Source organism: Rhinolophus hipposideros (genome assembly GCF_964194185.1).
Source record: "Rhinolophus hipposideros genome assembly, chromosome: 5".
NCBI classification, from domain to species: Eukaryota; Metazoa; Chordata; class Mammalia; order Chiroptera; family Rhinolophidae; genus Rhinolophus; species Rhinolophus hipposideros.
Genome location: NC_138051.1, coordinates 38,741,321 through 38,766,356, shown reverse-complemented (window position 1 = coordinate 38,766,356; position 25,036 = coordinate 38,741,321). Strand labels below are relative to the sequence as shown.

Below are 25,036 nucleotides of genomic sequence, written 5' to 3'. Positions count from 1 at the left end.
CTCAGCATAAATTCCAACATGGGCTGAGGAAATGGAGGGCCTCCTCGGGAGAGCTGGGTTTCCCTTCCTCCTCCTGAGTTAAAGCAACCAAAAGGTCTCCTCTCTGTGGCCAGATGGGGCCAGTCAGCTTTCAGGACAGCTCCCACTCCGACAGCGACTCTGCCCATAGCATTCAGGCCAGGCCCTGCTATTAGGGCTCCAGAGAAACCCCATCTCAGAACTGACTGGCTCCACAGTAGCAACAGGGGCTGTGCTGAGCCCTAAAGCCCCTGAATCCTCTACCAAGCCAGCTAGGGAAGGGGCCCATGTCAGTTATGGGTGTTCAACTAAACTGAAGCCCTCAAAGAGGCTCTCTGGAGACCAGCCTGGGCTCCTAGGGCAGAGGGACTTACAGTGTGACAGGTGAGAGGTGGGCTTAGTGGGGAGAACTCTGCAGAAGAGATGTGGGAGCCTAAAAACTCAGGGGTCTGCCCAGAGGCTTCCAGCCACCTCTGCCTGACACATATTCCCCTCCACCCCACCCTCCCTGAGCTGTTTCATTTCCTTTCAGAAAACTTTGTTTTGGTTTGATGTTTGCCTCTAGGCCTCTGGGAGAATTTTCTGAGCTTTGTTTCTCTTCTTGTTTCTAGGATACCTGAGCTGCTCCCAGATCAACAAGCTCAGTAGGAACAAGAGAGTGGGGGTGGGGGTGGGGTTAGGATCACCAGATAGGAGTAGAGGAAGGAGGGAGGGACAGAGCCTGCTTGGCTCACACAGACTGGTGGCCCCCAGATATTCCAGAGGCACATCAGGGAGCTCTCACACAAAGCAAAAACAAAGACAGCCGGAAAGGGACCGTTCGCAAAGAGAGAACTTCAAATTCTAGGAAACCAAAAGGTTAGGGAGTAGATCGGGGCACTGCCCAGGGCTGGCCCAAACAAGCACATTGAGAAAATCTACCGAAGGTGCCAGCAAGGAAGCTTCCATCCAACACCTGGAAGCAGAATGACTTGCAGGCACATGAGCCAGGCTGGGACCTGCCCGTAAAGAGAAGCACACACCCTTAGAGGCGCCAGGCCTGGGGTTCGGGGCATGTAGGGAAGAGAGGGGGCACAGGGCTCCACCATCCCGGAGCAGGGACACAGGGCTCAGCATGCACTAGGCAGCAGCCCGGGCCTTTCCTAGCCAGCTCCAGCCTCACCTCCAACAAGAAGGAACCTGGCTTTCCCAGGCAGAGGCAAGCAAAGAGGCAGAGTGGAATTCCCCTGAGGCAGGCTGAGCAGAGCACCCAGCAGCAGAAGTCATTCATCAACTTGCTTCTGGGGTGGGAGGTGGGAGAAGGAGGCCAGCTCAGCCTCTGCAGGGTAAAGCCAGTGCAGCGCCCACAGCGTCCCCCCCAAACATCAAATGCCACAGGGCCACTCAGAAGAGACACTGACCCCAGAATCCCAAGGCAGAGTCTCCCTGGCATAGACTGAGATGTCCATAATTTGGGCTCTTCTCATTCAAATGGCAGGTGGACAGCTTAGGGGGAAAACAGCTTTTAATAAAGTCTGGTGCTCCCAGACTTTCTAGTTATTATTTAAAAAGTAAGAGCTCTGCAGTCAGACTACTTGAGTTGAAACCCAGTGCAGACACTAGCTGTGTGACCTAGCTGTGCGCAAACTGCTTCACCTCTTTGGATTTTAGTTTCTAAAATATAGGATGATAATATTATCAACCTAACGTTGCTCTGAGTATTAAATAATTCCTGCAAAATGCTTAACAAAGTGCCTGGTACAGAATAAGTTCTTGATAAAGTAGCTTTTTTGATGAGATGATAAAACGAAGAAAATCATACATCAGATATAAAACCGACATGAGCTATTGCGGAATTCAGACTGGGGAACTCGGGTATTCCCAAGCCGAGGGTGGGGGAAGAGTGGCAGAGCAGCAGCCTCCCATCTTCATGTTCCTGTGCCCAGCAGCAAGGAACAGAGGCTGACAGAGAACCAGAGGCAGCCGGGGCCCCAAGCCTCCAAAGGAAACACGTCTACAGACGCCTAAAGAAACCTACTGCCATGGTGCTAACATCTCTCAAAGTGAGTAGACAAATGTTTAGAGCAGCCAAAGAAGTGGAAACAACCCAAATGGCCATCAACTAATGAATAAATAAAATGTGGGGTATCCAAACAATCAAATGCTATTCAACCATAAAAAGGAATGAAGCTGATATCTGCTACATCTATGAACCTTGAAATCATTATGCTAAATACAAAAAAAGCCAGTCACAAAAGGCCAAATATTCTATGATTCCATTTATATGACATGTCCAAAATAGGCAAATCTATAGAGACGGAATATAGATTAGTAGTTGCCTAAAGCTGCAGATCTTGGGCAGAAATGGGTATGGGGTTTCTTTTTAGGGTAATGAAAATGTTCTCAGATTGATTGTGATGGCTGCACTACTCTGTGGATAAACTGAAAACTATTGAATTGTGCATTTTAAATAGGCAAATTGTGTGGTATACAAATTACATCTCAATAAAGCTGTTTTTAAAAATAACTAGAAGATAGGTACTGGGAGCTGCATATAATATAAAGTGTCAATGAATATGCGTGGATGGGAGTGGCTAGCCACAAAGCCAGAGCCTGCACCTGGCCTTGACACCAAAACATTCATCTAGATGTATCTCCCAGAAGATACCAGAAAACCCCTGCCCACCCCAACTGGTTTAGCATGGCTATAAAGTCTCGTGCAATAAGACCTCTTCCAAGGCACTTACCCAGCTGGGTAGGCAACTAAACCGGATCGGGGGTCACAGGCAAGCCCTCTGCCTCCAGACACTGTTATTCCAAGCACCTTCTCCAAGGTCACCTGTTAGAGCAAGACAGAGAAGTGGCATGTTATGGACAGAGTAGGGTTGGGAAGGAGATGCTGAAGGTTCTCGGGACCATCCTGCAGTGCTGACCGCTCTCCTGACACTCTGTCTGCAGGACAACGAGCTACTGACTTTTCCAGGTTCTCTTCTGGCCACAGGCGCCTTGATCACACAGGAAAAGCCAGTGGGCATCGCTGGCTTTCAAGCGGCCTCAATATGCTGGTACCATGGGAAAGAAAATGAAGGGGTGAAAGCTCTGCTCATGACCACAGAGGAAAAAGCACTCCCTCCCCCCGCCCCAGGAAGGCTCTGTTTACAAGATAAAGCTTTGAGTCCCCAGACTGGGGCTCTTGGGTGGATAACTCTCAGGGCAGGTCACTGATCTTCGTGCCTTGGCAGGCATGAAAAGAAAGGCCACTCTGATCTCCCAAATGCCAGAAGAATGTTAGGTATCAATTAGGTGACTAATAATATCCCTGATCTATGCATTCCATCACGTTCTTCTCCTCCATCAGAGGACTCCACCCCGCCCCCCGCCCCCCATATGTCTGCCAGTTCATACAGACTGCAAGCCTAGGAGGCAGAAACATGGCTTAATGCTGTGTTTTGCAAAGCACAGATGCTCAGAGGACTCTAATTATTATTATCAAACCACAACTCCCACAGAGATGAAAAGGAAACATGTGTAAAGTGCTCAGAGATCCTGAGAGGAGACGGCCACACAAGATATTCGCCATCACTCTCATCATCACTAGGGTTGCCACCACCCCCCAACCCCGTGCCCCATCTGCAGCCCCCACCCCCCGGGTGCCCACATCGTTTACTGGTCTTTCTGCCAGATGATGCCATGTGAGACTCAGACTGCTCTGTAACTTCCTGCTTGTCACTCAGCCTCATCCTCTGCTACAGACGTCTTGCTCGTCACTCCAGGTCCAGTCTCCTCTAATACTGTCTGGACTCCCTGCACTGGCCCTCTTCAGGGATGTCCTTGGTTTTCGCTGGCTCAGAGCAAGGGGCTTCTGAATTCAGAATGGCCATGTAAACAGGCCAGACCGCACTCTGCTAAGAGAGTCTCAGAGGTCCTAGGAGGGCGCCGTGGGCCAGAAACACTTCCTAGGTGTTCATACCTGCGGCAGGCTGGTCTATGCCTAGTCCAGGCCAGTTTCTAGAGTGGGGAAGCCCAGAATCAATTAGGGTAGTTTTAGGATCACTCCTTCTCTCTTAGTGTCCCAGCTGGAGAATTCAAAGTGCTCCTAGAGGGCCTGTTTAAATTCTTATCTCCAAGGACCATTTCAGTTTGAATTAGATTGGAAAGAAATGCCCTCTGGTTGCCAAAGACCAAAATAAGTCTCCTGGAACACAGTGAAAACCTATTTCTCAGAAAGGTCCCCAAGAGTTTTCTGAGCTTCTTGGGGATGTGGACCGGCAATTCTCTCGGTCTACTCGCAGAGAAGCACTTTAGCAACAGGGAACCATACCAACCCAGAGCCACTTGGCAAACACCAAACTTGCCAGTAACCCTTGAGCCTATCTGAGGCACAAAACCTAGTGTGGAATAAACTAACTTTAGTCTACTCAATACGTTCTTTTTTTTAAATTAGTTAATTGTTTATTTATCAAGAGAAACTATTCCTTAGCCCAAATACTCATGTTTCATAGTTCAGGAACACAGGTCAGTGACAAACGTCCATGGAAGTCAACCCAAAGTAATTCTTTACACTCTGAAATCACTTCGCACTCTGAAGGGTACCAGCCTTCCTCATCTCCTCAAAATCATGGAATCATAATTTCTGTAGAAATCTGCGTATGCCTTCTTCCTTGGGTCAGCCACAGCAAACTTCTAGAAAGCGGCAGGCCCCAGGGATACAATGATCGCTCCAACAATATGAAATTGCAGGTGCTTGGCCAGAAGGCCACACATCTGAGGTTTTGTCGAAGCACTGGGAGGCATGGTAGTTACATTCTCCTTAAATACCAACGTCCTTCCTGATGGAGACATGGACCCTCAATACATTCTCGATAGGGTGCCCTAAATGATGCCTCCTTCTATACTTTTTCTCGGTTTAATGACCCACCTGGCACCCAGTCACCAGGCACTGGCAGGAGAGCACAAAATAACCCTGGGGAAGTACGAGGGACACTCAGTTCAAGGCACCACTCTCTCCTGGCACCCGGCAGCTGGCTATTCCAGGGGGAAGGGTGCTCAGGAATATTCCTGCCACACCAAATGCCCATGGCAGAGCGGAGTCTGAGGCCACATTAGCCACACAGACGGAAAAGGTCACAAAATCAAGTGCAGTGAGCTAAAAGGTTACTCCACTCCTCTTCTCCTCAGGCTAATCTGATTTCGGACAAATCTTCGGGTTCAAATGTGCACTAATCCCTCCCTTTGCTTCAGCTTTGGTCTCAAAGAATTAAAGACTAGCCTACGGATTCCCCGCTTGCCTTCCCTCTGACCGGAATTTGGGTAGGTGTTTTGTGGGTAGGTGATCCAGCTGTGCGGAGAATTAATTCTGAAACCAGCCTGGACGTTTCAACAGCAGCCTAAAGCAGGAAGGAGAAGTGAGTTAACTCAGGCCCTAAAGACACTGGTTTGTACACCTGAAATTAAAAAGGAAAAAAAAATTGAGTGAAAATAAGGTACAGGTCTAAGGTATTTTAACCATGGGGGGGGGGCGGGGAGGAAGGCCAGTGTTTATCAAACGTTTTTGACCACGATCCACAGTAAGAGACACATCTTATATCATGACCCAGTCTGTACCACACATGTATGCGTGTGCATGCGCATACAATTGAAATAAAAGTATCACAAAACAATACGTACTCTTATTGCATGTAGTAATGTATATAATTGTAATGTGATACTCTATTTTTATTGTATTCTAGTTCATTAAATAATAATTCTGGTCATGGCCCACTTTATTGCTTTCATGACCTACAAAGCGGCTGGAAGCTACAGTTGGAGAAACCCTAGTACAGAACATCTTTCTCCAGCGGCCTGGGTTTCAGGCTCCGCTCTCTGGCACCTTTGCATTCCCCAGTCACTTTCCTCCTAGGACTCTCAGCAGTGTGCAGACATCCGGGCTAGGAAACCCCACAGGCAGGAGTTTGCCTACGCTCAAAACTTGGCTTCTTTTCAAAGGATTTATGGTTTTTGGCTTTTTCTGGCTTTCTGAGCAGCTATCCAAGGAAAAAACGGCAGTTTCCTTTGGCTCTGTGGAGGGGGAAAAGGAGGGGAAAAACATTCAGGGGCATCAGCTGGTTTTTATTTTATGTTCTAACTCAAACCAGCTTCCTGTTTGCAGGGAGGTTTTGGGCTGAGCTCCACTTTCAAAGGATCTGAGAATTCAGAGCTCCTGCAGGGCCTCCAACATCTAGGCTTATTTTGAAGGCTCTGGAACGATGGACTTTATAAACTGACTCTCTCCCTCTCATAATCTTCTCCATATCCTCTTTCCAAAAACATGTTATCGTTTCCATCTACCCTAGAAAATGGAGACAAACTGGGACCGTCCCTGTAAACACACCACAGGCTAAATGCACCCCAAGCTCCAGCAGTGGTGCGCTGGAGCCGGTTTGCACTGGCTCGTGAGAGCTGACACTGGGCACAGCTTTTCCCACCTCCACATTCAATGACAGCACGGTAGTAGTTTGAAATCACCAAGGTGGCAGTACTTACACCATGGCAATCGGCAAGCACTACAAATCAGGGTCCTTTTTTTCCCCTCAGAGAGCCTGTAAACATTTACCAAGACGCCACTTAGTTCAAGCCACTATTATTTCTCCCTTGGACTGTGGCTGTAATTCTGTGTTCTCTCTGCTTTAGGCCTTGCCCCCTAGAGTCTTTCTCCAACTTGACAGGCCAGTGGTTGTTCTAAAATATACATGAAATCAATCATTACTCTGCTCAAAACCCTCCAATGACTTCCCACCCTTAAGTTCAAATCCAGATGTTTTACCCCGTTTACAAGGCCTTAAATCATCTGGCCTCTGGCTACCTATCTGACCTCATTTTCTCCACCGTCCCTTCTCACTTACCCCGCCCCAACCTCCCAGGCTGCCTCGAGCACCTGGAGAAGATTCTAGCCTCAGGTCCTTTGCATCTGCTATTCCCTGGACTAAAATGCTCTTACCTCAGCTATTCACACAGCTGAATGACTGAGGTCTTCATGAAAAGGTCTCCTCGGAGGAGCCTTTCCAGGCTTGCTTTTCTGCTATTCCTCTAGACCCACCTCACCCTGCTTTATGTTTCTTCACAGCACTTAAAAAGTCAGGTAGTGTGTCCTGACAGTGATTATATCTCTGTCCACATACTTATGACCTGTCTTCTCCATCAGAAGACAAGCTCCATGAGGGCAAGATCTAAATTGTTATCCCTCGCTGATGTATCCTTAGCACTTTAAATAGTGCCAGGCACACAATGGGCACTTGATAAATATCCGATGAATAAATGAATGCATGGCAGAGGCTTCAGAAACAGGGAAAGAGCAGACATGAGAAGCCCAGGAAAACGGGGGTATTTCGGGCCAGTACAGTTGCTCTTCACAAAGTACCTAAAACTGGTGGTTGTAGAAAGACACATTCAGATGAGAACAAGCACGAAACAAAGGGAGCTTAATGGAACAGGTAACGTTTTGTTTCTGAAGCTGATGGTGGACACATAATTGTTCACGCTAATATTCCATATGTCTTTATTCTATGTCTTAAATACTGCACAGTAAATATTAAAAGAAGAGACAGGCTGGAATTAGAATAGAATAATATTGAATGTCAACTATAATTACAATATATACATATAGTCATGGGATGTACAGTACAGCATAGGGAATATAGTCAATGGAATTGTAACAACAATGGGTCTTGTGGGGTTATCACTTTGTGAGGGGTGTAAATGTCTAATCGTTATGTTGTCTTGTACACCTGAAACTAGTAATACAAAAGGGAGAGAGAGAAAAGCTTTGGTCCAGGATGTAGTGTGGGGCTTGGCACCTCACGAGCAATAGCCTCCTATCATTCACATCCCTCAGTTTGTTCTTTACCCTCAAGCCATTTCACTGACACTCACTGACCCAGCAACGTGGGGGGAAAGGTACGAAGAACTAAATACGTGTTTTTATTTGATTTCGTTTTCTCACTTAAGCGCTTATAAGGCTGCACATTTTTATGATGCTCTGACCAGCCACTCCCAGTGGAAGCTTTCAAGGACTGTGCTACACCTTCTTCTGACTGCTCAGCATGGCAGCAAGTGGGGAGATGGGGCTCCCTCAGCCGGCATCCCTGAGGAACTCTGATCATCAGAACCCCAGTGCTGACCCACACTGAACATAAGCATGAACAAGAAGTAAACTGGGGAGGTCGGATGGCTCAGAAGTAAACTAGGGAGGCCGGATGGCTCAGTTGGTTAGAGCGCAGTCTCTGGGTTACAGGGTTGCCGGTTCGATTCCCACGTGGGCCAGTGGGCTGCGCCCTCCACAACTAGATTGAAAGAACAACCAACGACTTGGAGCTGACGGGCCCCCGAGAAACACTGTTCCCCAATAAAATTAAAAAAAAAAAAGAAACCACCTGTTAAGTCAGGGAGATTTTGAGGTGATTTGTTACCATAGCATGACCCAGCCCAGTGATTTTCACACTGTTTGGCCTGTTACAGTCTTTAGTTTCTTCTCTTGGTACACTCTTAGAAATCATCAAGGACCCCGAAATACTGTTGTTCATACAAGTTATATCTATCAGTATTTACTACATGAGAAATTATCATGGAAATATTTAAATATATTTGTTAATTCATTTAAAAATAACAATAAACCCCATTATATGTTAACATACCACTTTTACACCTTTAAAAAAAAATAACCGTTTTCCAAAAAAAATTTAGTGAAGTGACATTGTTTAATATGTTTGCAAATCTCTTTCATGTCTGGCTCAACAGAAAACAGCTGAATTTTCATATCTGCATCTGCCCTCAAGCTGTTGTGATGTTACTATAGTTGAAGATGAATAAAATCTGGCCTCATTTGGATACATAATTGGAAAGGGAAGATCCATAGGTCCTCTAAAAGGTTTTGGGATGCAGGGGATTCTCAGACCACACTTTGAGAATCAATGACCTAGCCCCTCCTGAATACTACAGCATCTTTCCACTTAAGGAAGCAAGCCCACTCGTATGAGAGTTCTGGCCTCAAGCGTCATTTGAGAAAACAGAGGCAGGGAAGAGGCCCTATGGGAAAATAGTTACCCTCAAAGTCTGGGATGAGGCCCAGGAAATTCAGCTCCAAACCCTCATGACCCAAATGCCAATGAAACATAGCTCAAAAGACACACTAATTCAGATAACTGATTATGGCCAGTGACTTGGGACACAACTGCTGTAGGTAGCTAGCACCCCAAAACCCTGTTTCCCCAAAAATAAGACCCAGCCCGACAATCAGCTCTAATGCATCTTCTGGAGCAAAAATTAATATAAGACCCAGTTTTATTTTACTGTAAGACCAGATCATAATATAATATAATATAATAATAATACAATACAATATAATAAATATAATATAATACCGGGTCTTATATTAATGTTTGCTCCAAAAGACGCATTAGAGCTGATTATCCAGCTCGGTCTTATTTTCGAGGAAACACGGTACATCCACAGTTCTAAGAATATTGCTTCATGTAGAAGTGAACTAAGAAGAAAGCATTCACTTTGTACTTTATGGTGACCTCCTCCACATCGGAAACACAGCCCAAAAGCAAGAAGAATAATCAAGTTGTGACCCAGCCTTTGCTTTGGCAGGTGGAGAGTGATGAGATAGAGGAAAGCCTATACCAACCTGAAGAAGGTGTCATCTTTCCCTGGAAGCAAGGCTGCAGGAGGGCAGAATTACAACAGGTATACTGCAAAGGAGGGCTTGAATACTCACCACTCCCAGCATGCACTAGTCAGGGCAGTATTGTATCCTCTTGAGAGAAAGAAGGAAAGCAAAATTATCCCTCACTATAATGAGATAAAGGGATAACTTCATAATAGCCTATTCCCAAGAGAGAGAAAGTAAGAATAAAGCCAACTGTTTAAGTGCTCTTCTGGCTCTCATTAAAGGAGATGGAAAAAACAGGTGGCTCAGAGGCAATAGATAGTACTATTCATTCACACTAAAGAGAACAGTATTTTCCAAATGCAGATTGCAGCCTATTAATGAGACCTGAAATTGATTTAGTGGGTAATGAATAAATAGAACAAAAACAGATCTTATGACATGTGGTCAAGATAAATATTGATCATGAAACTTCGGGAGTGTGTGTGTGTGTGTGTGTGTGTGTCTGTGTGTACTGGGTCACAATGTAACATGTATTTCTTAATGCGAGTTGTTCTAAAAAAAAGTTTAGTAGCCACTTCGGAGGCTGTGGGGGATCCTAAGGTAAAGAATGTAGACTCCACCCTCCACACTCAACATCTATCAGGGAAGATGAACCACATACTCCAAAGCCATCCAGCACGTGACGAGGGTCATGAGAAAGATACAGAGTGTTCAAAGAGGAGGAAGAGAGATTATTTCTGAACAGGACCAGGAAAGGGAAACAACAAAGCTTTCTTGGAGGGTGAGATGGTATTTGACCTGGGCCTCACAGTGAGGATTTTGACAGGAAGACACAGAGAGAAAAGGAATTCTCAGTAGAAGAAGCTGTATGACCAAAAGTTTGGCAGAAGGAAATAACAAAGCAGGTGAGCAAAGATGGTGTAGGAGATTAAGTCAGGAGAGGCACTGAATGCTTAACGAAGTCGGGGGTCCTCTGTATGCCTGGGAAGCCACGAAAGGGTGTTGAGCCAGGGACACAATCAAACCTGTGTTGGTGATGACGTATATAAGACATCCAACAGGCACCCCAATCGGCAGGCTGGTACAATAGTTCAGGTGAGAAGTCATGAAGGTAGGAGGAATAGAAAAGAAATGATGGATTCAAAGGTGACAAAACCAACGGAACTGGCAAGACCGGGCACTGTACGAACTCTGGAGGAAAAAGAGAGAAGACTCAAACTTTGAACCTCAAAAAACAGGGAATAAGGTGGTGCCATGAAAAGAAATGGTGCCATCATCAGAGAAAGGACCAAGGTCTAGACACAGGAGGAAGAATGAGCGTCAATGACGTCTGTTTCAGACGTGTTGAATCTAATATTTAGTAGGAACCACAGAACATTCAATTGAACAACGTAAGCAAGGAATGAATGCTCGGCAGAGAGGTCAGGACTGAAAATAGGTACCTGAGGGTTGTTCACGGGCAGGTGAAAACCACCCCCAAAAGTCTAACGAGACGGGAGAAGACGGAGGGAAGGGAGAGAGAGGCTGAGGATAGAACCATGGGGAATACCTATTTTTAGAGTATGGAGAAGATGAGACGCCAGGCATTTAGAAAGGGAGGAGGAAAACCAGGAAGCCAGTGAAGCGGAGACTTCCCAGAAGGAAGGGACAGTCAATGAAAGTGCTAAAAAGAAGTAAGAGAAGGAGGCAAGAAAAAGACTCGCCCGAGTCCAGCGCCATCTGCAACTCAGGTGGCACAGCTCAGGGTTCCAAGCGATCGCAGACCCCTAACCCAAGATCCCAGGAACTCTGAGCAGGGCCTTCTAAGCTTTTCTGGTGTGTCTGTCTGTCTGCCTGTCTGTCTCTATCTCTCTCTCATCCCTAGACCGGGATCAGTCCACAGGATAGAGAAGCATAAGCGAAGGAAAGATTCAGTTTGTGGATCCAAGACAATGTCACTGCTCAAGAAGGGCTTCTGGCTTGCGCCCGTGGCATAAGTGGTTTGGCTTTGCTCTTCCTTTCTTAGTGTGAGGGGCTACTACGGGGAGTGTGCCATGGCAAGGGAGCAGCTGCTCCCTTGAGAGAGGAAACTAAGAGGCGAGGGCCAAAGGCTAGGGCCATCTAGGATTTAGCTGACCTCAAACTGGTAAAAGAAACCCCAACAACTGGGAGGAAGCCGATCTCTGTTTTTGTTGTCATGTTTGGTTGCCACCAGTTTCTTTCTTCCTCCTTCTCCCTTTCTCCACTCCTCAATCCCACTCAATACAAGTTATAAATACCTGAGTTGTAAGTCATTCCAGCCAAACCATGGGCTTGCTGCTGTTTCTATAAACAAGCATGTCAGACCTGTCCAAGGCAGAGCACTCTCCGCCTTTCCCTCCCTTCCTGCAGTTTAAGAATAACTATGCTTGTTTCTTGCCCACACGCTATACTGCAATCTCACAAAGCAAATTCTCCACCAGATTCTGAGAATTACCACTTATGCAAAAGCCACAGAGGAAGCCCAAGGGCCAGCAGGCTTTGTGCAGAGACTTAGCCAGCTGGGCAGAGACCCAGGGACTGGCCTGGGGAGGAGAATGGGGGAGGTGGGTGTCATGCCCAAGTTCACTCACTCCTGCTCTTTAAAATCCAAAGTGTCATCTGGTCAGAGGCTGGAAGAGACACGGTGGCCACTCCAAGACTGTGGAACAGACCTGGCCTCTGGTCTCTGCTCCTGGTCTCCACCCTGTCTGACTGATTTACAGTTCTGTTGTCTATACCTTGAAAGCTCCCAGAAACAAATAACTTCCAATATGACACAAAAACCAGACTCCCTCGCGTAGAGTTCAGAATTAGCTGGAAGTGAGCCAATGCTCTGGTACAGAGATTAAAATAGCCTCAGCTTCTAACGAAGGTAAATCTGCCACTGCCCAGGAGGAGGTGACCTTAGAGATCCTCTAGCCATAAGCCCCTGGAGACTAGAGAACAAAGGTTCCCAATCTTGGCCTGTCAGTAGAATTACTCAGGGACTTAACACATGTTTTCAGATAGTAGTTCTATCCCTTCCCCATACCCTGCCTCAAAAGATTCCCAATCAACAGATACAATAACAGGGGTCAAGAATATCCGGTGGTTCTCATGATAAATCAGGTAGGGAACTATTAAATGAATGCATTTGCCTTTTTGTTTCCCAATTTCAGCCATTCTTGAGACCAAGGAGAAAACAATGTTCCTAGCATTCTTACAAGAATAGCCAGATCTGTGGGTACCGAAGGGGTGTGTGCAGAGAGGCTCGACAGTGACAATAGCTATCATTTACTGAACGTGTATGTATTCTGTGCCAAGAACTGTGCTACACACTTTACAAGATGATCTCACTGACTCCTTGACAACTTTATGAAGGACTAGTATTATCTCCATTTTATAGAGGAAGGAGTCAGGTAAGCGGTGGAGTCAGGTAAGTGGTGGAGTGGAAGAACCAGGATGTAGACCCAGTTCTGTCTGGGTCCAGAAACCATGGAGACCTGAGGAGGGAGTTCAGATTCTCCCAAACCACCAGAATGTTACAGTTTCTGAAAGGGCACATGGGGAAGTCACCGTGCTTTTCTGGAGCCAACAGGGACAGGTCTGAGAAACATGGTAAGAGGATGAGGGCACAGGATGAAGTAAAGGGCCAAGAGGGTTCTCTCCTGCTAGCTTTAATGTTTTTAAAAAAAAATTGGCAGGCCTAATCAGTAGCTAAAATGGGTCTAAGAAATGGGTTCTGACCTTTCCGCAATGAGATGGTTACAGAGAAAGAGGAATGGAGGATTTTTCAATGCCAGAGTATCCCACATGGTCAGAACTTGCCCATATCCAGCTGGCACTAGCATTCGCAGTCAATATGGACAGCTGACACGTTTCCAAGGCAACTGACATCACAGTGTCAAAGCCCGATAATCTGATTTTGTATGCAGATGGAGGGCATCAGACCTCAGACCAGAGGGGTGGGAAGAAGGGCCTCTAGCTAAAGCACTGATTCATAATACAACCATCAGTGTGACGCAAGTCCAAAGAACAGCTTTAATAACAGTGCCTGGGACAGAGCAGGCCCGTCCAGCCCCCCTTTCTCTGCATTGCTGGAAAGGTAAGGGTAGGAGAGATCGCAACTGAAGCCACCAGAATAAGGGGGACATTTTTCCCCTCCCTGCAGGAAGCACAGCACCACAATGCTTTATGGGCTAAAAGTCTGATCATCAAGAAGGGTCTAATTCCTCCTTATTCACCAATTCTACATGGCTCAGTTTTCTTAATCTCTTGGTTTCCAAACTTTGTAACCAGAGAGAGCACTAACTGTTCCTTATCTAGACGAAGTGTGCAAAGTGACTGTGGGTTCTGAGACAAAAAGGAGAGTGGGGAGGACTCTTAGTGCCCTTGCAATCATGCCAACTTGCGCCATGAGACACCATGGGAAGAAGGAAGGTTTCAACTTGTTATTCTCTATAAAATGCTCCCTTCCTTTCCATTCCTAATGTCAACACCGCACTTTACGCCTTCAGCATCACATTCCAGGATACAGCCATGGCTTTCTACTCAACCTCCTTCCTGTACACCCTGGCCTCCCCTCCCGCAACCCATCAGCATAATCTTTCCACGGCAGAGCTTTGATCACGTGCCTCCCCTGCTCAAAAACTCCTCCAGTGGCTCCTTACTGCCAACTAAATAAATTATATCTTAGCCTAGCAGCCAAAGTTCTCTGCCAGCGGGCCCTACCTACCTGTCTTCTAATTCTATTTCCTACTACTCACCTATATGAATCATGTGCCTTTGTCAATCTGGATTATTCATTGTTCTGGAAAGGAGCTTCAGGGCTTTAGTTAATATTCTTTTTCTACCCGGAATGCCCTTCCCTTCCAGCCACCTCTGTCCGCTACAGAAATCCGACCTTTCCTTCAAGGACCAGCCTAAATATCACATCCCTTTTGATTTTTTCTGTGATCACTCTTGCCAGAAATGATTCCTCTCTCCTTGGTATTCTTATAGCAGCACTTAATTTGCATCCTTCACACGGCATGTGGTACTTAGTACTTTGTACAGAAGTTCTTTATGGATCTGTCTTATCTCTCTTACTAGTCCATAATCTCCTGGAAGGCAGAGGCCATATCTCATACAACTCCCTGTTTATAGCACAAGGCCCAGTGTTTAATGTGTATTTGTTGAATCCGTTTTTAATATATCAAAAATATTTGTGAATACTCTTTGGGTCATCTTAATTAGTAAGTTCTTTAACCTCTTAGAGAATTCTCCATCTTCAGTGACAGCCCTAGAAGTTGGAGTCGGAAGCAGGATTTTGATGCCTTTCCAGGAGGAATGGGGAAGGAATAATCCATGTGCCTTAAATGATTACAAACAAAACGGCTTTATCCCTAACTTTAGTAAATACATGCATGCCTGGCTCTGCACTAATCTGACCAATTATAATTAAAGAGTAAGTCCAAAAAGGTGAGAGAGAATATTTTTTTATAAAAGTGACAATACTGTTGTTTAAAAAGAGCTTTACCTGTCCTTTATAATCATAAAGGGATATGGCTATGAATAGTTATTCTGGATGTTGAAATTCTGAATGACTTATTTTCTTCATTATGCCTCTCCATATTACCTGTGTAAAAAATCTTTTCAGAAAGCACATGTACTTCAGAAAGTATCAAAAAATACTTTATCAAAGCTAACCAAGGACATATTTTTGAAGACATTAGAAATGAATTATTTTAAATTCAACAAGTGAAGGATGAATTTGTGAGAAAATATTTTGTGCTAGTGTTACTTTAAAAAAAAGTTTATTATATATTTCAGAAACATTTGTGTGTAACTGCTTTAATAAGATTTTAAAATATAAATCTTTTAGATTTAAATATGAAATACACAAGTTCAAAGTGAAGAGACTTTTTATCTTTTATTTTTTCTACTTACAAAAATAACACAAACTCATAAAAATTTTCAAATTTATAGAAATATAGAAATGTAGGTAGTGAAGGTCCACCATCATCAACTATCCCTCCCTGAGGTAACCAATATTAATAAAAGTTTGGTATTTACAGCCCCACTTTTTTTATGTGTATGTTAAACATGTATGTTTTAACAAAAATACACATAATCATTAACATAAAAAACTGTTATGCAGTTTACTTTTTGTCACTTACTCTATCTTGCATACCCTTTAACGTCAGTACCTATAGATTGACAACATTCTTTTCAGCAAGTACAGGGTACTTTATTTTATGGATGTGCATCAATCCCCTATTGATGGCTACTTGAATGACTTCATAGATTTCACTACTGTGAAAACACCCTCCCACCCGAAAAATCAGTTATATACACTTCTGTGTGGTGTGAATGTTTGCAGAGAATAAGATACCAGAATGATGACTGGCAGATCAAAAGATACGAATATGTATATTTTTCTTCTAATGGATATTACCCAATTGTCTTCTAAGAAGGTTGGATCAATGTACGTCTAAGGGTATGAGTGTACTTATTGCCTCACATCTTCACATATATTTTCTTTAAGCAAAACTTATTTAAATAGAATACTTCACTCTCATCACAACATTAGAAACTTAAAACAATGGGTTATAAAATTAACACGTTTTCACACTGCCTTTAGTCTGAAAGGAAGGTCTAGGACTAGTAAATGTTATTTGCTAAGCCTTCCTTTGGTCAGTAAAGTATTGTTGATACAAGCTAGAAGATAGGTCACAAGAAAAAGCTGCACAAGGAAGATGATTAAATGTTGAAATAGAAAAGGATGAACCTGCAAAAAAGGACTGCTCACTAACTGAAACTTTAAGGAATAAAATCTTGCCAGCAAATTACAAGAAAATTACTGGGTATTCTACCCTGATAATATTAGCAACCCCTTAATAGCTGTAAACTTATTTAGACCTTACAAAGTGTTTTCACATTCATTAAATCTCATGTGATCCTCACAACCGCCCCGGGAAGAAGCCATCAATATTCCAATTTTACAAATGAGAGAGAAGCCAGCCTCGCATCTCTCTCTCTCTCTCTCTCTCTCTCTCTCTCTGTCCCCCTCCCCCTCCCCCTCCCCCTCCCCCTCCCCCCTCCCCCTCCCCCTCCCCCTCCCCCTCCCCCTCCCCCTCCCCCTCCCCCTCCCCCTCCCCCTCCCCCTCTCTCTCTCTCTCTCTCTCTCTCTCTCTCTCTCTCTCTCCTCTCTCTCTCTCTCTCTCGCCTGGCTACTCAACGTATGGCCCAGGGAAGAGCAACACGGCATCACTTGAGAAATTGGTCAAAATGCAGAGCCCCAGGGTGGACCTGAATCTGAACCTTAGTCGACATAACTACTACTGCCTCTCACCTCCACCCACTAACTCTTAGAAGCCCTGTTCACTAGCCAGTTCAGGGTTTGCTATGAGGGAAAGTCTGCAACAGCTGCTGTGGAGGCCTCACAAGACAGACCAAAGCAGCCTGGGGAAGGAAGGACATCCTAAGGAGAAAGGACGTGTTTAGAAAAGCCAGCCGCAGGTCACGGTATCCTATGAGAACAATCCCAGTTTGCAGATACTGTGCTTTCCCAAATAGAAGCTGACCAATGAGTGTCAGGGTAATGGAGGCAGGCCTATAGGCTGCCGGGTTCATGTTTAGTCCTTATAAGCAGCTGCTTACTTTTCTCCAAGGCAGTAGTAGCTGAGAGGTGGTAGGGGCCAGGGTTTCTGGACATGCTCTGAACTCCTGCCCCACCGTCCAGATGGTCCAAGGGCTGCCCTCCAGCCAATCCACAGCTTTGGGGCTTCCCCTCCTCAGGACTAACTGCGTCAGCTGCCGGAAAGTGTGCATTAAAATCCCATGCTTTCGCACCTATAAAGCTATCACTGTTGCCTACTGGAGGAAAGAAATCAAAAGTGGGAACCTCCCACTTTTTGAAAGCTCACTTTACACCTCTCCACTTTTATGAAAGACCTACATTAGTACCTGTTTTCACTAACCTGAAAGAAATCCTAAGAGTATTTTCACTTGTACAAAAAAAGGTGAAAAGCGAAAATAGCATTCAATGTTTATTCTGCATGAGCTGCAATAACAGGCAGCATGCACCCCGAACAGCGAGAGGGGCAACGCTTTGACGTTAGTGTTATCTGGGGTTTTATGTGTTATTTGGTATGATCTGGTAGGCTATTTGGGGGGTCTGAGCACACTCAAAAGTTTTTCTATATAAATTCATAGTCATTGCTTCTTTGCGTTATGCCATTTCGGCTTACGAAAGGTTTCATCGGAACGCTGTGCTTTCAGACAGTGGGGGGAACCCACAAGACAAATTTGAGATCAGGTGAGGAGGCAAGACATTTGCTCAAGGAACTTAGCAACCCTGCAGCCTGCCCAGTCAAACAAACTCAGTGTGGCCAGTGACCTCAGATTTGCTCCGATTCACGTTCACTGAACCCCAGCTGTCACCACAGACATCAGTCCTCGCATGGGGCAATTTCGATCCAGGTGTTTTTCACAGCAAACAGGCATTTTAACTCGACACCCTCCACAGTGTCAAAGGTCAAGTCTGTTGTGGAAAGGGACAGCTATGGGGATACCAAAGAGGTAGAATACCGAGGTAAAAAGGGAGAAACGTGGGCAGGCAGCGCTAGCAAGCAGTCGGGAGTGTGAGCTACACAATCAACTGCCAACTAACCGTTTAAGCCCTATGATACCTACGTACAAACAACCAACACCTCTCTCCAAACCCAAGGGAGAAGCAGTAACTGCTTGTGGTTTATGGTCATCTGGAACCATGCAGCTGCACCCTGTCGACCTGACATCCACGTACCCCCCGGAACCACAGTAGCACAGGGAGAGAGGAGGGATACCAGTTCAGGAAATCTGGAGTTGGGGATGGGAAGAGGAACAAAGATGTCGAGGGACCAGGGTGACTGCATGATGGCTGCGAAATTCATGACATTAACTTTTATGGGGAATGTCAGAGGAAAAGTGTATTTCTTAAGGTACTGCCTTTTTCCAAGCTGAATACAGGATGTGACTCCTGGCTACAGCAAGACTGGGCACACTTCTGTGCTCAGTGCCATGTTTTGCACACGAAGACCCCCTGGGAGGAGAACAGAACAAAGTTTAGGTGTGGGCCTTAGGGTTAAGAACGCTAAGCCACCTACTGGCTATGTAACCACCAGCTACTCCCCTACCTCTCTTAGCACCAATTTCCTCATCTACAGAAGGCGGATAGCACTATGTACAGTAGGGTGGTGCAATGAGCTACACATGAGATAATATACGTAAAATGCTTAACCCCTACATAGCAAAAGCTCAATAAACGTTAGTCATTATTACCACTACAAATATGATTATTTCTAGTATTATTGTTGGGAAAGTAAGATAAGGGCCAACAAAGGTTGGAAAGGGGTGATGCCAGTAAGCATGTCAAGTGGCACAAATCTATGAATAGAACAAGAAGAAACTCAAAAACTAGAAGAACAAATAGGATCAAGTCCTTAGGCATTTTAATTTTTAAAAATGAAATCATCCTAATTACATAAGACGAAAACTTCACCTCCACCCTCATTCACTTTCATGCCATATTAGATCACATCCTTCAGAAACCACCACCACCTTGCAGTGTTCTAGTTCTCGATTTGGGCGGTGGCTACACAGGCAATCATTTTATAATTATTCACAATATAATATCATATTATTATATTTCGTAAACTTTTCTATGTCTGTTATATTTCATAGGTTTTTTGAAGTTTTGTTTTGAAGTGCCAGCACTTTTAATGGAGTCAGCTAAAATGAAGGGAAAATGACCGTAAGTAACTTATGGTCACAGATCTCAGACTGACAAGAGATATGAAAGGAAGTCAGAAATTGAAACATGAATGAGAAGCAATGTTCAAATCCAGAAGAACCTAAGAAAAATCCCATTCTCAGGATTCCTCCAAAAGAGAATTTGACAAAGTGGAAGGAAAATCAGCGATGTGGTTTCACAAAATGTTGTTCTAAAGTTCTTCAAATAAATTTAAATCTCAACTAGAAGTGAAGGGGCAGGGAAGGGAAAACATCTTCAATTTCCTTCTAGTTTTAGGGGGAGAAAAAAGGTATATAAACTTAGAAATCTCGTCTTAAAAAAAGGTTGTTTTATAGACGAGGGAAGCAACAAAAAAGCATCACAAACATCCCACGTGATATAATGACAGGGGGTGGAATTTACTCCCGAAAGTCTCAGAGGAGAGAGATATCCAGACTGTGAACTCCTTCTAAAGGTCCCTCAAAACCAAAAGAAAATGCGGTGGCCAATTAAGAAGCACCGCGGACTTGCTGATATAACGGTTGGGAGGAAGGAAACCAAGATTTGACAAATCTGAACACTCAAAAACACCAACCCTAAGGATCCACACTGCCTAGTCTGCCATACTCACTTTATTTCTTGCCTTCCCCCAACCACTCTTTAATTTTAAGAGGTAACAGAAGTTAAAGTAAGACCCACAATGTGGATTTAATTCAGTAAACTTCCAAGCAGGTGGGCAGCTCTCATCCACACCTTTACTGAGAGTTAACGTAAAGGGTACTGACAAAAAACCTAGCCTTGTCCTGCATTAAACATGGAGCCCAGAGGAGAGGCTTAGCCTGTAGCAACGGGAGCGTAATATATAATATAACAAATCCTACTGAAACACACTAGTCTTTTTTCTTATCAACACTGCAGTCTGGACGTGAAGTAAAACCAACTCTGAGAACTATACTCTGAGACTATAGTGGGACAGACCACGTTCCCGGTTTGAATAACTTTCAAGCCCTAGACTTTTTTTCCCAAAAAAGAGACAGTGATAACAGTCACAAGCCCAACTTCAGACTCAGCGTTGATGGACAGGTTACAGAGGTCAGGCTGAAGCATCTCATCTACCAGTGTGTCTTCATTAGTCAAGAAATGAAAACACACAGGTGACAGAGGGAAGAGAGAAGTGAACTCAGAGAAATATCAATGGTCCCAAAGATATTCAAAATACTGGCAGGAAATAAGACAATGACTCAAACTGATCCAGTAGGGGAAACTTGCCCCAAAGCGCAAGCTGCGAGAGGGAAACGCAACTTAGAAAGCAGTAGTGCTGTTATTATAGACTCTGAAACAGTAAGGCCAAGTAGATGAGGGAAGGCTTTGCAAGACAACTTAGAGCCTGAAGAGGACAGGCTATTTGTGTTTGGCTGGGGAGAGAAGAGTCTTCTCTCTCCAGTAAGAATCACTTTGAAGGCTGAGGGCAGCTGCAGGCACTGGAAGGAGAAATGAAATAAAGATCAAAGGAACAAACCCAAGACAACACCTTATACTTTTGATTGTACACCATCTGTTCTGAGGATCTTAAGACACTTCACAAGCCTTAATTGAAGAATACATCAGAGACAGAAAACTCAACAAGAACTTGCCAAAGTTAACTCACAAAGGCCAGTAAGGGGCAAGGCCATTGGCCACAGGGGCCTCTACCCTTGGTCACCTATCCTAGGTGGGGGACCCAGAGAGTGTGTTTTATGAGTCCCAATGGAAGTAGATAGTGAAACAGTGACATAAAAAACTGGCCAGGACTCAGGGATATATTATTATCACGTTTCCTACTCCTGCCCACAGAGGAAATTCCTGCTGACCAATCTTAGTAAGGCAATGACCAGCTCCTCATATCTAACTCTACAACAGGATTGTTCTCTTAGTTCTATACCTGACAGCAGTTTACAGAGCAATCAGTCTAGAAGACACAGTGGAGATAAAAAAAACTTCTCAAGGAAAAATACCTAAGAATAAATTTAACCAAGGAGGTAAAAGACCTGTACTTGGAAAAAATAAGACACTGAAGAAACAAACTGAAGAAGATACAAATAAATGGAAGGATATATCATGCTCATGGATGGGAAGAATGAACATTGTTAAAATACCCATTCCACCCAAAGCAATCTATATAGTCAATGTAATCCCCATCAAAATACCACAGCATTTTTCACAGAAGTAGAACAAATAATCCTAAAATTTCTATGGAACCAAAAAAGACCCCAAACAGCCAAAGCGATCTTGAGAAAGAAGAACAAAGTTGGAGGTTATCATGCTACCTGATAGCAAACTATACTACAAGGCTATAGCAATCAAAACAGCATGGTAATGTCATAAAAACAGACACATAGATCAACGGAACAGAACAGAGAGCCCAGAAATAAACCCATGCCTGTATGGTCAATTAATCTATGACAAAGGAGGCAAGGATACACACTGGGGTAAAGACAGTCTCTTCAATAAATAGTGTTGAGAAAATTGGACAGTTATGTGCAAAAGACTGAAACTAATTCAGGGTGGCCGGTTAGCTCAGTTGGTTAGAGCGTAGTGCTAATAACACCAAGGTTGCCGGTTTGATTCCCACATGGGCCACTGTGAGCTGCGCCCTCCTTAAAAAAAAAAAAAAAAAAGGAACTAGTTCACTTTCTTACACCATATAGAAGAATAAACTCAAAATGGATCAAATACTTAAATGTAAGACCCAAAACCATAAAACTCCTGAAAGAAAACATAGGCAATAAATTCTCTGACATTGCTCTTACTAGTATTTTTTGGGAATGTCTCCTCATACAAGGGAAACAAAAGAAAAAATAAACAAACAGGACTACATCAAATTGAAGTTTTTGCACAGCAAAGGAAACTATCAACAACAGAAAAGACAACCTACTGAATGGAAGAAGATATTTGCCAATGATACATCCAATAAGGGGTTAATATCCAAAATATATAAGGAATTCATACAACTTAACATCAAAAAAAACCCAAATAATCTGATTTAAAAATGGGCAGAGAACCTGAATAGACCCTTCTTCAAAGAGGACATACAAATGGCCAATAGATATATAAAAGGTACTCAACATCACTAATCATCAGGGAAATAGAAATTAAAACCACAGTGAGGGATCACCTCACACCTGTCAGAATGGCTACCATCAATAAATCAACAAACAAGTGTTGGCAAGGATGTAGAGAAAAGGGAACCCCTGCATACTGTTGGTGGGATTATAAATTGGTGCAGATACTATGGAAAACAGTATGGAGGTTCCTCAAAAATTAAAAATAGAAATACCATATGACCCAGCAATTCCACTTCTGGGTATTTATCCGGAGAAATCCCAAACACTAATTCAAAGATATATGCACCCCTATGTTCACTGCAGCATTTGTTACAATAGCCAAGATATAGAAGCAACCTAAGTGTCCATAAATTTAAAAAATAAAATCTTGCCATTTGCGACAACATGCATGGACCTAGAGGGTATTTAACTAAATGAAATAAGTCAGACAGAAAAAGACAAAAACCGTATGATTTCACTTACATGTGGAATCTAAAAAATAAATGAACAAACAAAGCAGAAACAAACTCTAAGATAAAGAGAAAAAATTGATGATTGCCAGATGGGAGGGGAGTTAGGATGATCAGTGAAAAAGGTGAAGGGATTAAGATGTACAAATTCCCAGTTATAAAAACAGTCACGGGGATGTAAAACAGCACCGGGAATATGGTAAATAGTATTATAATAACTATGTGTGATGTCAGATGGGTACTAGACTTATCAGGGGGATCACTTCATAAGTTATGTAAATGTCTAATTACTATGATGCACACTTGAAACTAATATAATATTGTACATCAACTGTAATTGAAAAATAAAAAAAAATTTTTGAAAAACTACTCAAGGAGAAGGGTACACTTACTGAGCTAGCGTTATATATTCTGAAGAAGTCTCAGCGAGGACTGAGGTGTGAAGCCAATGTATTTCAGGGTCCTAGCACTTAAGCCAGGGGTTTATAACCCAGCATTGGGCTTCTGGTGGAACCTGATATATACACAACTGCAAAACTCTACCCCCAGACGTTCTGATTCCATGGAGTCCAGTAATCTGTGTTTTTTAAATGTTGCACAGGTAGTCATACACATGTCTTACTGCCTTCCTGCCTCCTGCCTCCTGCCCTACTGCCCTCCTGCCTCAAGGGAGAGCAATCAATCTAGAGCCAATGATCCATAAATGTTTTAAAAATGAATGTTTCCCCACAACAAAACAGGCAGATTAAAGTGTCTCAATAGTAATATCTGGGCTCAAACACTGAGCAAAAGTTGAAATTAGACTGCTGCCAGTTTTTTCTCCTCCACGAAACTCACCTACACAAACTCTTCCTAGAGCTACATGTTAAAAGGCTCAAAGTACCACCATACAATCAGACAGGAGAAAAATTGGGGGGGGGGGGGAGAGAAAAAAAAGTGGAGGGTAGAACATGAGAACTAATTAGAGTTGTAGTCATAAAAACTGAGAACTAGAAGAAAGCTGCAAGCCACCTTGCCCGTTGTTTCCAGGGGTGTAATATACAAACAACCCAGATTAGATTAATGGCTGTTAAGGAGAAAGATTTCAAAATCTCCTTCACTTACTTTTTCAAAATCTAACAACCCTCCAGCAGAGGCAATCCTTTTGTATCCCTAATTTAAATCTTGCCTGCTCACTTCAGTCCATTTCTGTCCTTTGTTGAAAGAGAAAAACCCAGATCCCTCCACATAAAAATCTTTCAGAAACTTTAAGCAAAGAGGCGGAGGGTTAGCTACCAAGAGCGCATACATTTGCTTCTTAAGGAAAACACAGCTTCAACTGAAATGAGAGGTTGAACTGACAACTGTACAAGATTTGAAGCTGAAAGGTATTTACAACTAACTTTGACTTACACTTCCTCAAGACTCAGCAGATCTGGCATAAAACCTCAAATTATTCTTTCCCAATTCTATCACACTACAGAGACTGCCCTGCCTTAGAGAAAGTTTTTAAAAAATCCCAGCTCTCCTCTACTCTCTCTCTCTCATAACTTAAATCTCCCTATTTACTCACTTCAGCTTTTAACAGTATTTGTACCATATTTTTAACGAGGTCTCTCCCGAATTAAAAAGCTTTTCATGAGCCCCACTTTCTGCGTGCATGTACTTCCCTTTCTCTCTTATACCCTTCACACCTAACTAGGTTGCCTGTCTACTTCTTTTTCAACATTTTATTATTCTTAATTTTGATTTCTCTTCTAAAGAAGTCACAAACTCCGCCTGATGATCTTTTATTCTTCTGGAATCCCCAGTTCATCCCCCTGTATTTGACATCTTTAAATTGTTCTCATTTTCAATGAGTTCATTTAATATTTACAACATACCTTACACCGTACTAAACAGTCTGATGTAAAAGAAATAAAGAACATGACCACGGACCTTAGGAAATAATGATATACATAAAAAAACAATTAAGAGATTGGTTGCAAGGTAGTGGGGCTAGTCAGAGAAGGCCCCGTGGCTCTAATAAATATAGAGTTGGATCTAAAAATAAGTGGAGAATTTGGTAAAAAGGATACTTTAGACAGAAGGAACAGTATGATTCAAAGCAGCAGGCCATCTGAGG

The 25,036-nt window shown here is 43.6% G+C and overlaps 1 protein-coding gene across 4 annotated transcripts in view; it reads right to left on the bottom strand.

The window, feature by feature from the left end:
* The window catches only part of MAPKBP1 (mitogen-activated protein kinase binding protein 1), a 51,398-nt gene that overhangs the window by 23,193 nt on the left and 3,169 nt on the right, over window positions 1–25,036 (bottom strand). For all 4 annotated transcript variants that reach the window (XM_081050163.1, XM_081050160.1, XM_081050161.1 and 1 more), the window contains exon 3: window positions 2,745–2,836. In XM_081050163.1, the coding sequence (XP_080906289.1) occupies window positions 2,745–2,836 (92 nt within the window). The remainder of the gene's footprint in view (window positions 1–2,744; window positions 2,837–25,036) is intronic.